This window comes from Diadema antillarum, unplaced genomic scaffold (assembly GCF_040938485.1).
Source record: "Diadema antillarum isolate AM-2024a unplaced genomic scaffold, OU_Dant_1.0 seq00001660_RagTag, whole genome shotgun sequence".
NCBI classification, from domain to species: domain Eukaryota; kingdom Metazoa; phylum Echinodermata; class Echinoidea; order Diadematoida; family Diadematidae; genus Diadema; species Diadema antillarum.
Genome location: NW_027272360.1, coordinates 221,783 through 237,279, shown reverse-complemented (window position 1 = coordinate 237,279; position 15,497 = coordinate 221,783). Strand labels below are relative to the sequence as shown.

The 15,497-nt window shown below is 37.5% G+C and overlaps 1 protein-coding gene across 1 annotated transcript in view; it reads right to left on the bottom strand.

The window, feature by feature from the left end:
- The window catches only part of LOC139711478 (protein unc-13 homolog D-like), a 62,185-nt gene that overhangs the window by 28,052 nt on the left and 18,636 nt on the right, over positions 1-15,497 (bottom strand). The window contains exons 6-11 of the mRNA XM_071623356.1: positions 15,065-15,131; positions 8,410-8,605; positions 6,498-6,542; positions 5,104-5,181; positions 1,521-1,605; positions 953-1,057 (exon numbers count right to left, since the gene is read on the bottom strand). Coding sequence (XP_071479457.1) covers positions 953-1,057; positions 1,521-1,605; positions 5,104-5,181; positions 6,498-6,542; positions 8,410-8,605; positions 15,065-15,131 — 576 coding nt within the window. The remainder of the gene's footprint in view (positions 1-952; positions 1,058-1,520; positions 1,606-5,103; positions 5,182-6,497; positions 6,543-8,409; positions 8,606-15,064; positions 15,132-15,497) is intronic.

The window sequence follows — 15,497 nt, the reverse complement described above, 5'->3', positions numbered from 1 at the left end:
CAAGCAATCTAATGTTACATGTTCTCCTGCCATCATAAATGTCAGTGGGGCACTTTCTCTCACAGAATCACAGATTCACATTTGTGACTGCGCATTAAACCAACAAAATGTTGCAAGCCTTGATTTTACACGAGGACTCAAAATAGGTGAAGCGGTTCAACTGAGTTAATCTTGAGTTTTTCATATTTTCTGACAGAGCAATTCTTCTTCTACATCATTATAAAGTTTTGGATCATAAAATGAATGGGAAATTGTCCTCTTAGCAGTTTCGCTAGAACACTTTATTGTAGAATAGTGAAATTAGGTATGGCTTTGAGGCCCCTTTTCATTTCTTAAAATTCTTTACACATTCTCAATCTTCACTTTTCAACTCTATTAACTTTTGAAAGGATGGTACAAGTTACTGCTTTGAAAGTTGGCATTAGTAATGGACAGAATGTGCTAAAGAAATGACAGTATTGGTGGAGATGAGGATTGGGCTTTTTAACTTTTTGCGAGATATGAAATAGTACAGAGCATACCATTCGAAGAGGAATTCAAAGTTTATTTGATGAAAATCGGTTTTGGAATGGCTGAGACATCCAAACACAAAGTAAAACAAAGTGATAATACCATTGAATGGTATAACTGGGCGGGGCTTAATAGGAGCAAGCACGAAAGGTGACCTTGTACCTGTCACTCATGACCATAGCAACAGGCGCAGTGAGAAACTGCACATCTAAACGACGTTTTTCCGGAATGGTCGAAATTAGCCTCCGAATGGTCTGTTGGCTATAAGATGATTCTTTATACGTCATTTCTTATTAATCGAGTTTTGGTATAAATCGGCTTGCGTCTGAACAGGGGGCCAGATTAACAGGAAAGGTGACCCTTGTCTTTGTGGATGTGGAGTCTACACACACCCAGGATGTGGTGGTGACATTGAATACCATATGAACATGAGATATGATACCTTCAGGGTCAACTGTAACTTCAGCTTCAGCTCGCCTTCCACTTTGGACTTGGTTGATCTCGCCTGCAGGGGAAAGGAACATTCCAGCCCTGTGCTGGATATCGTCTGTCGACGGAAATGAAAAACAAAGGGGGGAATAAAAATGTACACTGTAAAAATGTCTGTGAAGTTTATCATGCGTGAGTCAGAGTAGTTCCATATCCAAGTGCTGATCTTCATTTGATTCCTAAAAGAAGCAATCAAATTCTCTTCATTTCATTTCATTTATTTTCCATGTTCATGTAATACAAAATGATAACAAAGTAACAATATACCTTCAAAATACATACTGAGATAATACAATTAAGTAACTATAAAGTTTAAGGTAATAAATGGATAATGAATGTACCTGGGCATTATTCTAAGTTTTGTTTCATCGCGAGGCTTTCCTACCATATATTTACTACAAATACATGCATCACGCGCATTCATACAAGAAACTACATCGTGCATATTCAATTCACAAAACACAACGTGTCACTTTGTTGGAAACTTAGCTCCCTTCGAGGCAACTACAGACCAGACTTACGTTCAGTGGTATGGTCACCCAGCCCTGGAAGTCGTCCAAGTTTTTCCCACTGCTTTTGGCCGACTGGGCTATTTCCTTGAAAAACCTGGTAAGAAAAAGAAGCAAAGTTTGAGACTATACATCAAACACTTGATGTCAAAAGAGTAGCTTTGTTTTGTTTGTTTTTTGTTTTGTTTTTTGTAGCAGAAGAAGATGTAGAAGAAGTAGTAGTTGTAGTAGTAGTAGTAATTACAATAATAATAAAGGACATTTATATTGCACAGCTACTATAATAATAATATACTCTGCTGCACATTACAAAGTAATAATCACAACATACATAATTTGAACAAAGAATACATTGTTCAAAAGATGAGAGTAGTAACAGTTACTGTAGTAGTAGTAGTAGTAGTAGTAGTAGTAATAGTAGTAATAGTAGTAGTAGTACTAGTAGCAGCAGCAGTAGTAGTAGTAGTAGTAGCAGTAGTAGAAGTAGTAGTAGTAGAAAGAGTAGTAGCAGTAGTAGTAGTAGTAGTAGTAGTAGGAGGAGGAGGAGGAGTAGTATTAGTAGTAGTACTGTATTTTCCACATTATTTGATACATTCTCTCACTACACCAATGCAACATTTTTTATCCTTTTTTTAACATTCATAACAGTTTCTGAATACCATGCAATGATCCTACACCTTTAATTTGCTTTAACAAACATTACGCACTTGTTTTTGCTCAGTCATGCAAATCATCGGCAATTCTTTGGTGCGCCAAAAACCTATAATGGCTGACCACCACAAAGATAAGATATGCTGATGACTCAGATGGTACATGTATCTTATTTCAGTGCTTTACCTCACATGAAGCACCCTTGGGAAATGTAAGGGTACAGATTCTTCCTACATACAACACAAAGTTCAACCTCATCTGTACAATGAACATATTTACGCTGTATTCTGGCGTATAAAGAATTGTGCTGGTCAAATCCATATCAAAGCACATCCCATGGTAGAAATACGACAGTTAAGTTTTGTTGTGAGTAGTAATTTGGAATAATGGGGCTTTTGACATCTCTTTGAGATGCCCCATGATTGGAAATTATGGTCCGAGTTGGTAAAACAAAATTTATCTCTAGGTGACAGATAGAAATAGTTCACGCTGACCAACCTTTTTCCCATATTAGCAATTCACCTGAACTAGTATCTTAGAGGTCGTAGTAATCCATTTTACTAACATCACAAGATTTTGCATGGCTGAAGAATAATGTTTCCCAACTTTGTGTATGAAATCTTATGGTAATACACCAAAGCATTTAAGAAAATGAATTAAAACCAAACTCAATGTCTCACGAAAAACAGTCCCCTATCATACTAAGAATAATGGTTCACATTTTTTTTTTTTCAGAGTCTGAATAAAGTCCCTGGAAGTCTACAGTATTCATTCCTCTTCCATCATAAGTTTCCAGTTTTATTATTCTGAGGAAAGGTTTGAATTACCAACCTCTAAAATATACCAGCTTATGAGAGGAATCCTGTTTTCAGGGTTGCAAAAGAGATACACAAACTTAAACCCTTTGTGTGCTTTTGAGTACTGACTGGCACATAAGAACCCCACAGTGGTGAATACACTGTCCAAAGTGACTAGCAGAAAAACAGTTAACCAAGAATTGGCAAGCTACAGGAACTATCTAGGCCCCTGTAGAAACTGTCCTTGCTTTGATCTTCTGTCGCCTATTTCTCGACAAAACATGGTCACCACCCATTAGAGATGGCATAATCCTTGTTTTTCTTTCCCGTCTACACAGAGATATCTACAATACTGGTACCTCCATTCTCTGTTGATAACAGCACTTTTAGGCTGAAAAAGGAAGCTAGAGTGAGAAGAAAAGATGTCCTTCACTGTAATCAGCTTTTAAAGAGCAATAGGTCTGACAGAGTTGGTGCCTAGGATAAGTCAGTACCGACAAATTCTTCGAAATTCTCTGTAAAGGATTTTTTGGCTCCCCAAATTTTTATTCACAGCCATTCAAAGATGGACTTTGCAGGAATTAAAAATTGTAAGAATATATCCAACCATATGTGACCCGCTACAACAAAATGATCCTAAAGTCGGGTGAGGTCGATTTTTGGAAAATTGCATGACACAATTCCCTAATCTTTCTGCTTTAAAATGATATATAACACATCTTATAAAAATAATCGGCTGTGGAGATATCGATGTTTAAAAGAGAGCATGTCGAGACGTCTGGGAAATCACTGTTTCGAGAAAAGCGCCCTAAAAGTTCTCCATGCGACGCAATCATGATCAAGGGACATGCAAGTCAGTATTCACCTCCGGACAATAGAAGGTAAGCCCTAGCAACCCCCGAAATGCTTATTCAAACACAGCGTCGGCGGTCTCCTCACCGACCAATCAGTGACCAGAGTGCCAGGAGAAGCGGCTGGGCATAGCGCACCCCGCCAGCACGCACCAGTGAACTGGGCAGTGTGCGAGCTTCACGCTACGGTTAGCGGCAAGCAGCAAACTGACCAATGAGATCACTCTGGTCGTTGTTAGGGGCGGAGCCTATCTGTGGCGCTCAATCCAAATGTTCGAACCAGTTTCTGCTTCGTTAAAACGTCAAAAAACATGGCCCAGAAAAACGCTATTTTTTGGTCTTTCCTTTCATCATTTTGCTTAAAAATTTCGACAGACAATAGAAGACATGTCAGACTCTAATAACATGTCAAATTCAGAAAACCGTAAGTTTTGACCAATTTTGATGCTCTGACTTCAAACTCGATTTTCACAGCTTTGACCATGCGCGACTTTAGGACCATTTTGTTGTAGCAGGTCACATATCACTCCAAGAAAGTACAAAATTCCTTTGAACACATAATGTCATTTGTAATTTTGTATGAGCAGTATGCTGGTATAGCTAGAATGTATGGGGTGCATCGATAACAGTGTTTAGGAAATGCAATCATTAAATAGTGGCATCAGTGAATGGGGATCATATGGTATTAAAAGGTCATATCAAATGTTTGTATGTGTGCCATAACACATGATTTCTTGGGGGGGGGGGGGGGAAGCAATGTGTGAAGACACTGCCAGGAGGAAGGAAATACACAAGACACGTGTAGCTGTATGTAAGTGGATTGTTATGCCTATCCTAATACTTGTCAGGTTCGAAGCCTTAGTTACTTAAAGGGACTGTACAGTTCTGGCTGAGGTGAGGATTTAGCTTTTAACTTTTTGCGAGATATTCAGAAACCACTCTATGAGATGTCAAAGAGCATGCAATTCTAAGGGGTATCAAAAGTTTATTTGATGAAAATCAGTTTTGAAATGGCTGAGATATCCAAAAACAAGGTGAAAAAAAGAAATCTTAATAAAACGTGTGGCCTGTCATCTTTTATTATTATCACTTTTTTGGATATCTCAGCCATTTGAAAACCAATTTTCATCAAATAAATGTTGAGTACTTCTTAAATTTACATGCTCTTTCATATTTCAGAAGAGGTTTTTCATTATCTCACTTTAAGGAATGTTATAAACCTGAATCCCCACCTAAATTGGTACTGTACAGTCCCTTTAACCCCCATACACAAAGACAGAGCAGCATGTGTCTTACCTTCCCATTCCTTTTAGGTTGGACACTTCACCGATGTTTTTCATCGTCTGCATCACTGATGAGTCCTCGTCATGGTCCCTGGAAACAAAACAAAACAGAAACCATCACATTTTCAAACATTTCTTTTCCACAGATTAAACAGAGCGCCATTATCAAGAAGTACTGAAAGACTCAATGAATGTGGTCAAGCAATTACACACTGGTCATAAAAGGGATTAACTGAAACTTCACCAAAACTTGAACAATCTTTTACCAACTTATGACCACTGCAACTGCATCCTGTGTCTCAGATTAGTACCAGCCTCTGGGCACCTCTATGGCACCCATGTTTGTCACATGACACGCAACATGCAGTAACTGCCTTCTAAGCATTCTTCATTTGCCTTCTCAATGAATATATCATACTCAAGTTGCAACATTCTATCAGAGAAAGAATTCAAACTTTATATATTTTCTCTTCTTACAGCATATTGAAGATGGAGTGACTTTATACACAACATTCCTAAAAGCATAATTCACTTACTAGTATGGGAGAAGAAATATTTTCTCTACTAGGCTTTTGTGTAAAAATACTTGTGTTCTACGCAAAGTAGATGAATGTGATTGTTAGAAATCTAATTAGAAAAATAAATACCTACCCTCATGGCACATATCAAACACACACTATGAAATGAACAATACAATCAATATTTGCAATGCAGTGCATACAAGTGGAGAATGTTCGATATAATGCACAACACAGAGCAAGCTTCCTTCGCCTCCTATAGGTAAACAAGTCATTGCAAAATTGATTGCAGGAACTTGGTGATACATGTATTTCCCTTCAGCTGCATTGCACAACTGCACACTCACTTCATTACACATTATCAATGCCTTTTCATTCAGATTTGTGAGTGTTTGGTGTTTTTTTTTTCATGTGAGACGTTTTATGATGCTGCAATATCTCTCATAGACTGTACTCTCTCATCATATTTTGTATTTCACACGTATATTTCGTAATTTACTCACTTTCTTCTGCTCAAAAACAAGGTCAACCAAGCGATATAGTATCACAAAGAACTTTCAGGTTCACAATATCATGTCATGCAGTCATGCAGAAACCTGTGACAAATACTTCTAACATAAAACTTTACTCATCTAGACAAAGGCAGAATTGAGACCTAGTGCAGTCCAATGGTAACTGGTTCATGGTACGAAAGCCAGGCAATGCATTATGACTCACTTTTAAGCACTGGTATTATTATGCAGCACACAGCATTTGATATACTTTGCCTGATATATCAAAATGAACTTCCCTAGGATTCAACTTTTTGTTGTTGGTTTTTTTTTTCTCTCTCTCTCAACTGCAAAAGTCTCATTTCTGAAATTAATTGAGAAATAAAAATCCAGCTTACCACACTTCAACTTGAAGCTGCTCATTCTGGACATCTCCAACATCACTGAAACACAGAGCATGTATAAAAACTGTCAGTGTCAAAACCTTTCTACATAGATGTATACATCTCACCTTAATCGACATGAAATGATAATCCACATGCAGCTGCACTGAGGTATTAAAGCGAATGCATCCTTTAAATAATCTTGGTTTGGGAAATGAAAACTTAATATGCTGTATCTATTGCTGTGTATTGGGATTGGTTTCATTTAGAGGGAGGTACACGATCAATGAAATATTGTGGCACGCTGTAATGTATTTTCGAGTGTGGTTTATTTGAGAGGTGGTTTCTGGCATGACCTTTCTCTTTGCGCTTCAGAATGCAAGTCTTTCTCTGAATGATACTATTCTCTTCATACATTGAATGAAACACAATGGTTATACACCTAACATACTGTGAATGGGTGAATGGGGGTGGAGTCTACCTTCATGTTAAAGAGAGGGTTTTTAATAATTGGGCAAAAGTTTGGTTGTTATAGAAACAAAGGCTGGACTAGTTTTTGGAAGGAGGGAGTATTCTTGGATTTGGATTCAACAACAATTCTAGGTAATCAACGGGGGAAAGGTAGGATGTTTGGGTTTGACTTAACCTGGTTGTAAATTAGATGGGGCTAGATGTACAATGTATACTCAAGGGATGATGAAGGTCAATGACTCACTGGAGGTGGGGAGACTATTAGTAGGGGGTCATTGACTGGCCTGAGGTGAAGTAACATATCTGGTCATCATAGTGGAATGGGAGGGGGTAGTGATAACTTTGTGCATCTTCACACACCACTATGTGCTTTGCATAAGTACAAGCATTATCCCTTCCTCCCCCCCCCCCCCTCCCCCCCCCCAAAAAAAAGGACAGCTTTTCCTGGTTAATATTGATAAATGTTTAAAAAAAATACAAACTCTCCAAGAATGCTATGAGCTTGTAATTCAGGATACATACACTGCTCTTACTATCACATCTGATTCCAGATGCTCTCTGAAGTGTTAAACTTTGGTATCAGCCTTATACTATCTGGGGAGTATTTTTGGCATGTGAACTGACACACATTTAATTCATGGGCCCTGCAAGTCTCCTCAATATTGAGCACCACACAGACACTGCTTTCCTGATTTTGACAGTTTCAAATTTTCCAGACTGGAAGTTTTCCAAACATGTAAGCTGTCCCATTTTCTCTGCAAAAGTCCATCTAGGGCAGAGTATAAAATCCAGACATCAGATCCATACACTTTCGAGTAAATGGGCTCCTAAATGACTAGATGTAGTCATGTGTGCATAAAAGCAAGAATTCAAATATTGTGGGTCAATTTATGATACTAAAGCTACATGCTTCCTAGAAAGCAAAAAATTCAGACTTCAAAATACTTGTGGAGACTGATAAATGGATATGTAGGAGACAAGGAATTTAAGCTTTAAACCAAACTCCAGTTTCATCTTTTTTTAAATACCAAGATCACATCATTTTGACATTTTAATGGACTTCAGGGATTCCAACGTTGGCGAGTTACAATGTAATACATAGACAGGGCTACATACTGATTCTCTTCTATGACACACTAACTTTGGTCAGGTTCACACACACATACACACAAACATACACTAAAACAAACAAACAAACAAACACAAAACAGTCATACAGTAAACGTCCATATTTTTGCGTGATTACTTTTTCATGCTGAGCGGCTCAAAAACATATTCACGGGTTCTTGAATTCATGCTGCACGATTGTCAAACCATTCAAAAAGTGCAGAGAAAATTGTGAAGATATTTTTGTGTGTCGTAGAATTTGTGCTAGCCAAAAGCAGCGCAAAATGCGTGAAAATTAATGCACCACGGAAATTCATGCATTTAAAGGAATAGATAAGACAACACCTACAATCTGAACTGCTCTTTCCACGTTGGCGTGAGCGTCTTCTCTTGCACCTTGGTGCTGACCAGGGCATCTTTGCTGAGGTGGTCCACGAGGATGTCATGCTTCATGGTGGGAAGATGGCTACGGGCCCCATCCTTGCCGTCGTAGTACTCCTTCCAGAGGGGGACGATCCCCAGGATACAGAAGGGGTCACTCAGTCCTGATTGGGATTGACAAACAATTGAACTGAATCTTGATAAAGATATTCAACCCTTCCATGTGCCTTTCTGAAGCTCAAATATAAACAAGGATTGAGTGACAACTGTACAATACTGTACAATTGACAATTTGTATAATACATGTACATCAGTGAAAGTTTGAGGAAAATCAGCAATCGATTAAAAAGTTACAAATTATTTAAGTTTCTGTGCCATCATTCCTGGATGAGAAGACTATTACATTTCATGAAATCACTATGGAAAGCAATATAAGAAGAAAATTGAAAGAAATGTCCATGTATTTTAAATTTCTAGCATAGTGAAAGTGCACTTGACTCACGCTTTTCACAAAGAAGTGGGAATGATATTACTATTAACATACAAAATATATCAGTAGGCCTACCAGGTACATGTATCTAGTCCATAAAATGTGTACCGTACTTTTCAATCAAAAAAAAATACAATTTAGTGGAAATCTCCTTAGATTTTCTTTATATTGTTGTCCAACGTAATGTCATGAATTGTAGAATTCTCTTTTTTTTTGCGATGATGGCACAGAAACCTAAAAAATTCATAACTTTTGATTTTCTCCAGTCTACACTCGAGTGTTTCTCTAAACTAGCCGCTTGCACTCAATCCAGATTTACTATTTGGGCTTTGGGTTTCCTTTAAGCAAGACCTTGCCAAGCTTTCACTGCTTCCAGTTAATCCCCTCCCCTTCCTAAGTTTGACCTTATTATTGTAAGTTGTACACCCTCTCTCAATCCTTACTATGCCTCAGTCCAATGGGAAGGCCATGTTGGCACAACAGGGATTAATGGGGATGGGAAATCTCTACTCATTGACAGGTGTTTACCAGACATTTGTGCCAATCTTCAAGGAAAGCACTGTGGTGAATGTGCCAGATGCCCAACAAAGCACAGTATGGGTTTAAAGTTTGCTCTGCATGACTAGGTGACGTCAACTTGTTACCGTTACCCAAAGGCGCAACTACTGCCAGGGAACTCAGTCCAAGGACCTCAAGAATGACATCCAAAGATCAAAACCTCCGCCAAGGAGGTTATGTTTTGTCTTTTTCAGACAGACAGACAGACACAGACAGAAAGACAAACTAATGTTGTTAAAAACATTAACCTCCTTGATGGAGGTAATGATTGTATTGTTCAAGCAGCTTTCACAAGAGGATCTTGATTTTTTTTTTGTGTGTGTTTTGTTATGTATAAAGGACAGTGCAAACAAGAAGAAATATTACAGGCAATGAGACCAAGAGTATACATTGAAACATAGCAATTTTTGCTTTCATACTGTGACTATCCATATGTCACTTTTTGTCCCCGCCGAACGAGTTCGAGCAGGGGACTATGAAACGGGCTCCGTACGTGTGTGTGTCCGTGTGTCCGTCCGTGTGTCCGTCCGTCCGTCCGTCCGTCCGTCCGTGTGTGCGTCCGTGTGTGATCAAAATGTTCAAAATGCTACTCCTTCGCCATTTCAAACCCGATTTTGATTCTGTTTGCTTTATATGATAGCACTACATGGGAGCTTTGAATCTTCTATACAGAATTTCAGTTGTGACCTTTGACCTTGACCTTTGACCTATATTGTACATTTTGCTTCAAAATGCTACTCCTTCGCCATTTCTAACCCGATTTTGATTCCGTTTGCTTTATATGATGGCACTAGGTGAGGGCTTCAAAACTTCTACACAGAATTTTGACCTTTGACTTCTTTGACCTTTGACCTTGATTTTTGACCTATATTGTACATTGCCTACAAAATGCTACTCCTTCGCCATTTCTAACCCGATTTTGATTCCGTTTGCTTAATGTGATGGCACTAGGTGAGGGCTTCAAAACTTCTACACAGAATTTTGACCTTTGACTTCTTTGACCTTTGACCTTGATTTTTGACCTATATTGTACATTTTGCTACAAAATGCTACTCCTTCGCCATTTGTAACCCGATTTCAATTCCGTTTGCTTTAAGTGATGGCACTAGGTGAGGGCTTCAAAACTTCTACACAGAATTTTGACCTTTGACTTCTTTGACCTTTGACCTTGATTTTTGACCTGTATTGTACATTTTGCTACCAAATGCTACTCCTTCGCCATTTCTAACCCGATTTCGATTCCGTTTGCTTTATGTGATGGCACTAGGTGAGGGCTTCAAAACTTCTACACAGAATTTTGACCTTTGACTTCTTTGACCTTTGACCTTGATTTTTTTACCTATATTGTACATTGGCTACAAAATGCTACTCCTTCGCCATTTCTAACCCGATTTCGATTCCGTTTGCTTTATGTGATGGCACTAGGTGAGGGCTTCAAAACTTCTACATAGAATTTTGACCTTTGACTTCTTTGACCTTTGACCTTCATCTTTTTACCTATATTGTACATTTTGCTACTAAATGCTACTTCCGGCGGGGACATATATTACACACCGCGTAATTTCTACTTTTCCTTGTTCCTTTTGATTATTGTGTTTAACGTCAAGAGTCACTTCACTAATTTTGTGGGATTGTATGCTTATCAAGTTTGACATCACATTACAAGTCTCTTCATTATCAATCAAAAAGTCATACCATCAGTAAGTCTAAAAAAAAAAAGATTAAAAAAAGCTGTTTCTGTGGCTTGGTGTAGTATTTTTCTTCAATCACTATAACATTTACTATTAATGTCTAGTATATCATAAGGTAGATAAAAAAAAACCTGATCAATGTTCCCTTTGCTGTTCATATCAATATGTATTATATTCATATCATATGTACATGTAATAAGCAAAATTTTCAAATCCTCTCATTCACTAAATTTCTAAATGATCCTTAGATTCTAAAAGATTGACAACTATCGGTTATTCTCCAAGGAAAAGTAGAAATTACGCGGTATGTAATATATGTCCCCGCCGGAAGTAGCATTTAGTAGCAAAATGTACAATATAGGTAAAAAGATGAAGGTCAAAGGTCAAAGAAGTCAAAGGTCAAAATTCTATGTAGAAGTTTTGAAGCCCTCACCTAGTGCCATCACATAAAGCAAACGGAATCGAAATCGGGTTAGAAATGGCGAAGGAGTAGCATTTTGTAGCCAATGTACAATATAGGTAAAAAAATCAAGGTCAAAGGTCAAAGAAGTCAAAGGTCAAAATTCTGTGTAGAAGTTTTGAAGCCCTCACCTAGTGCTATCACATAAAGCAAATGGAATCGAAATCGGGTTAGAAATGGCGAAGGAGTAGCATTTGGTAGCAAAATGTACAATACAGGTCAAAAATCAAGGTCAAAGGTCAAAGAAGTCAAAGGTCAAAATTCTGTGTAGAAGTTTTGAAGCCCTCACCTAGTGCCATCACTTAAAGCAAACGGAATTGAAATCGGGTTACAAATGGCGAAGGAGTAGCATTTTGTAGCAAAATGTACAATATAGGTCAAAAATCACGGTCAAAGGTCAAAGAAGTCAAAGGTCAAAATTCTGTGTAGAAGTTTTGAAGCCCTCACCTAGTGCCATCACATTAAGCAAACGGAATCAAAATCGGGTTAGAAATGGCGAAGGAGTAGCATTTTGTAGGCAATGTACAATATAGGTCAAAAATCAAGGTCAAAGGTCAAAGAAGTCAAAGGTCAAAATTCTGTGTAGAAGTTTTGAAGCCCTCACCTAATGCCATCATATAAAGCAAACGGAATCAAAATCGGGTTAGAAATGGCGAAGGAGTAGCATTTTGAAGCAAAATGTACAATATAGGTCAAAGGTCAAGGTCAAAGGTCACAACTGAAATTCTGTATAGAAGATTCAAAGCTCCCATGTAGTGCTATCATATAAAGCAAACAGAATCAAAATCGGGTTTGAAATGGCGAAGGAGTAGCATTTTGAACATTTTGATCACACACGGACGCACACACGGACGGACGGACGGACGGACGGACGGACACACGGACGGACACACGGACACACACACGTACGGAGCCCGTTTCATAGTCCCCTGCTCGAACTCGTTCGAGCAGGGGAATATACACTCTTTGTAGAGTGTATATTCACACTCTTTGTAGAGTGTATAAAGGTCTTTGTAGTGTGAATATACACTCTTTGTAGAGTGTATTACACACCGCGTAATTTCTACTTTTCCTTGTTCCTTTTGATTATTGTGTTTAACGTCAAGAGTCACTTCACTAATTTTGTGGGATTGTATGCTTATCAAGTTTGACATCACATTACAAGTCTCTTCATTATCAATCAAAAAGTCATACCATCAGTAAGTCTAAAAAAAAAAGATTAAAAAAAGCTGTTTCTGTGGCTTGGTGTAGTATTTTTCTTCAATCACTATAACATTTACTATTAATGTCTAGTATATCATAAGGTAGATAAAAAAAAAAACCTGATCAATGTTCCCTTTGCTGTTCATATCAATATGTATTATATTCATATCATATGTACATGTAATAAGCAAAATTTTCAAATCCTCTCATTCACTAAATTTCTAAATGATCCTTAGATTCTAAAAGATTGACAACTATCGGTTATTCTCCAAGTTTTATGAATTTCTTTCTCATTTAGAGAAGAGTTAATTACTTTAGCAATTTCCATCTAATCTTTCTCCAATATACAAGATGATGCACTGAAATTCAGACTAGGTAATGTAATAATGACAAGATGATCATTTTTGCAGCAAAATTCTACCAAGGATTTGATGATACTGATTACAAGCTGAATGATTCCCTGATGTATTGGTTTTGCTGCAGTTAAACTGTTGCATAATATGCAACTGTCGTGTTTGGCTAACATATCTTATCTAAAAATCCATACACAGATAAACTTTATAGCATTAATGATATGATTATGCCGATGCCAAAGGGAGATAAAACATAACATATTATTATGCATTGGTGATGTCACTGCGTGAGCCATTGTTTGCTCTTGACAATCGTAACACAAACATGAGACATAAAAAAGGCAGTAGAGTGTATCAAAGGTCAAGCATGGACTGTGTGCCCAAACACGTCAGGGTGATGGAGAATACTTGTAAAGGAGACCAAATGGTTCCAATCAAAAATTGGTCCACTGTAATTAAGTGTGTGTGTGTGTGTGTGTGTGTGTGTGCGTGTGTGTGTGCGTGTGTGTGTGCATGTGAGTGTGCGTGTGTGTGTGCTTGGGTGCTTGCATACACATTTGCATATCATACACACTTAGAGCAATTTGCCTGCCTTGGTTTAGCTTCCTTATCACTAAACACAACCCAAACTGATGTGAAATTGCTTTTATAGTCCTTGCGATGATGATAAATCTCCACACTCTACAACATAAAAAGCGGGCACTCTCATCAAGACATATGATCATCAAATTACAGCATATAACACAGCCTATAATGAGGAAAAGGTAACAAAGAAAACCACATGCAGTTTTATGGCCCACTTAAATCATGAGGCAGGATGCCATAATTGACAATACTGACCACTAGTGCAAGAGGCCTCATTATCTACTGCCTGAGCAAACCATAAATTACACACCTCAGATACAAAATTGTAGTATCTCATCCTAAATGTGGGAAAGCTACATGGTACTAGTAGGCAGCTTGGCTTGTCTTGAATAGAGAACATTGCATTTTTGATGAACTGGTTGATTGATTTCTTGATCGACATAATTTTTCTGCCAAACAAAGCCACAACTTCATATGGAGAAGCAAAATTTGCACCAATTGGAGACTGCTTTTCCCATTTTGAGCACTCATTTTCATTAAAAAAGGTTCATTTTATAAAAAAAACTAAAGTAGAAAGTCTACTTCTTGAGTAGAAGGGATTCAGAGCTTTGTAATGTATCCCCCACCACCCTTACTCAGCCTATTCTACAAGGAGATTACTATTTGAGTTACAAGAAAAACAAAATGAAAGAACATGAAATGTGCCCTTTAGTGGATCACTTCCACAGCAGAAAATATTGCTTGTAATGTTTGATAACATCCAATGATAAACAGAAAACAACAGAGACAGAGCTATGAGTGAATGCACATCAATACTGCTCAAAGCCAATCTTGTGTTCACCATTGCACATGTACATCTCACATATTGACAAACCTAGATGGTTTGGTGCATAATAGTTACTTGGGCATGACTTGAGGCTGAATGGACAGGAAATAAAACATTCTGCATTTGAAGTTTTGTACTAGCACATTGCTATGCCCCAGATATCACTACATCACATGGCCAACACAGCATGCTAGACCTACGTATGATAGTTAATAGTTGCACGTGAATCAGCACTGACAAGGCTTGATTTTCCTTCTTAAGAAATAATATTATCACACATCTTTATATCTGGCATTGTTATATTCGCAGTTTAAAGGAAATTTGGGAAAATGCCAACATGAAACCACTGCAAATATTTCGGCTCAAAAAGTGCTCCTTTTTGTGAAGGTTCATGCTACAAGCATATGTACAATAAATGCATTAAAAATGCATAAATATATACATGTCTTCCACATACCATTTGCATCCTTGGGCAACAGTCCTTTGGCAGAAATAACATCCACAAGTAGAACAAGAGGTGGAGGCTGTGTTGGAAAGGACACCAAATAAAAGAAAAAATAAAGTTAATTAATTAAATAAATAAATGAATAAATAAATAAATAAATAAATAAATAAATGAATAAATAAATGGATGGATGGATGAATGAATGAATTAAATGAATAAATACATACATCCATACATCCATAACTAACTAACTAATTAAATGAATAAATAAATAAATACATATATACATATATACATACATAAATAATAAATAATAAATAATAAATAAATAAAAGAAAAAAAAAGAAAACAACAATCACACAATGCACAAAATTGGTGATTATTCAGGCCTGGTTTAGGGCTTTACACATTGATGTAGCTGCATAAATTATCACAGTACACTAAT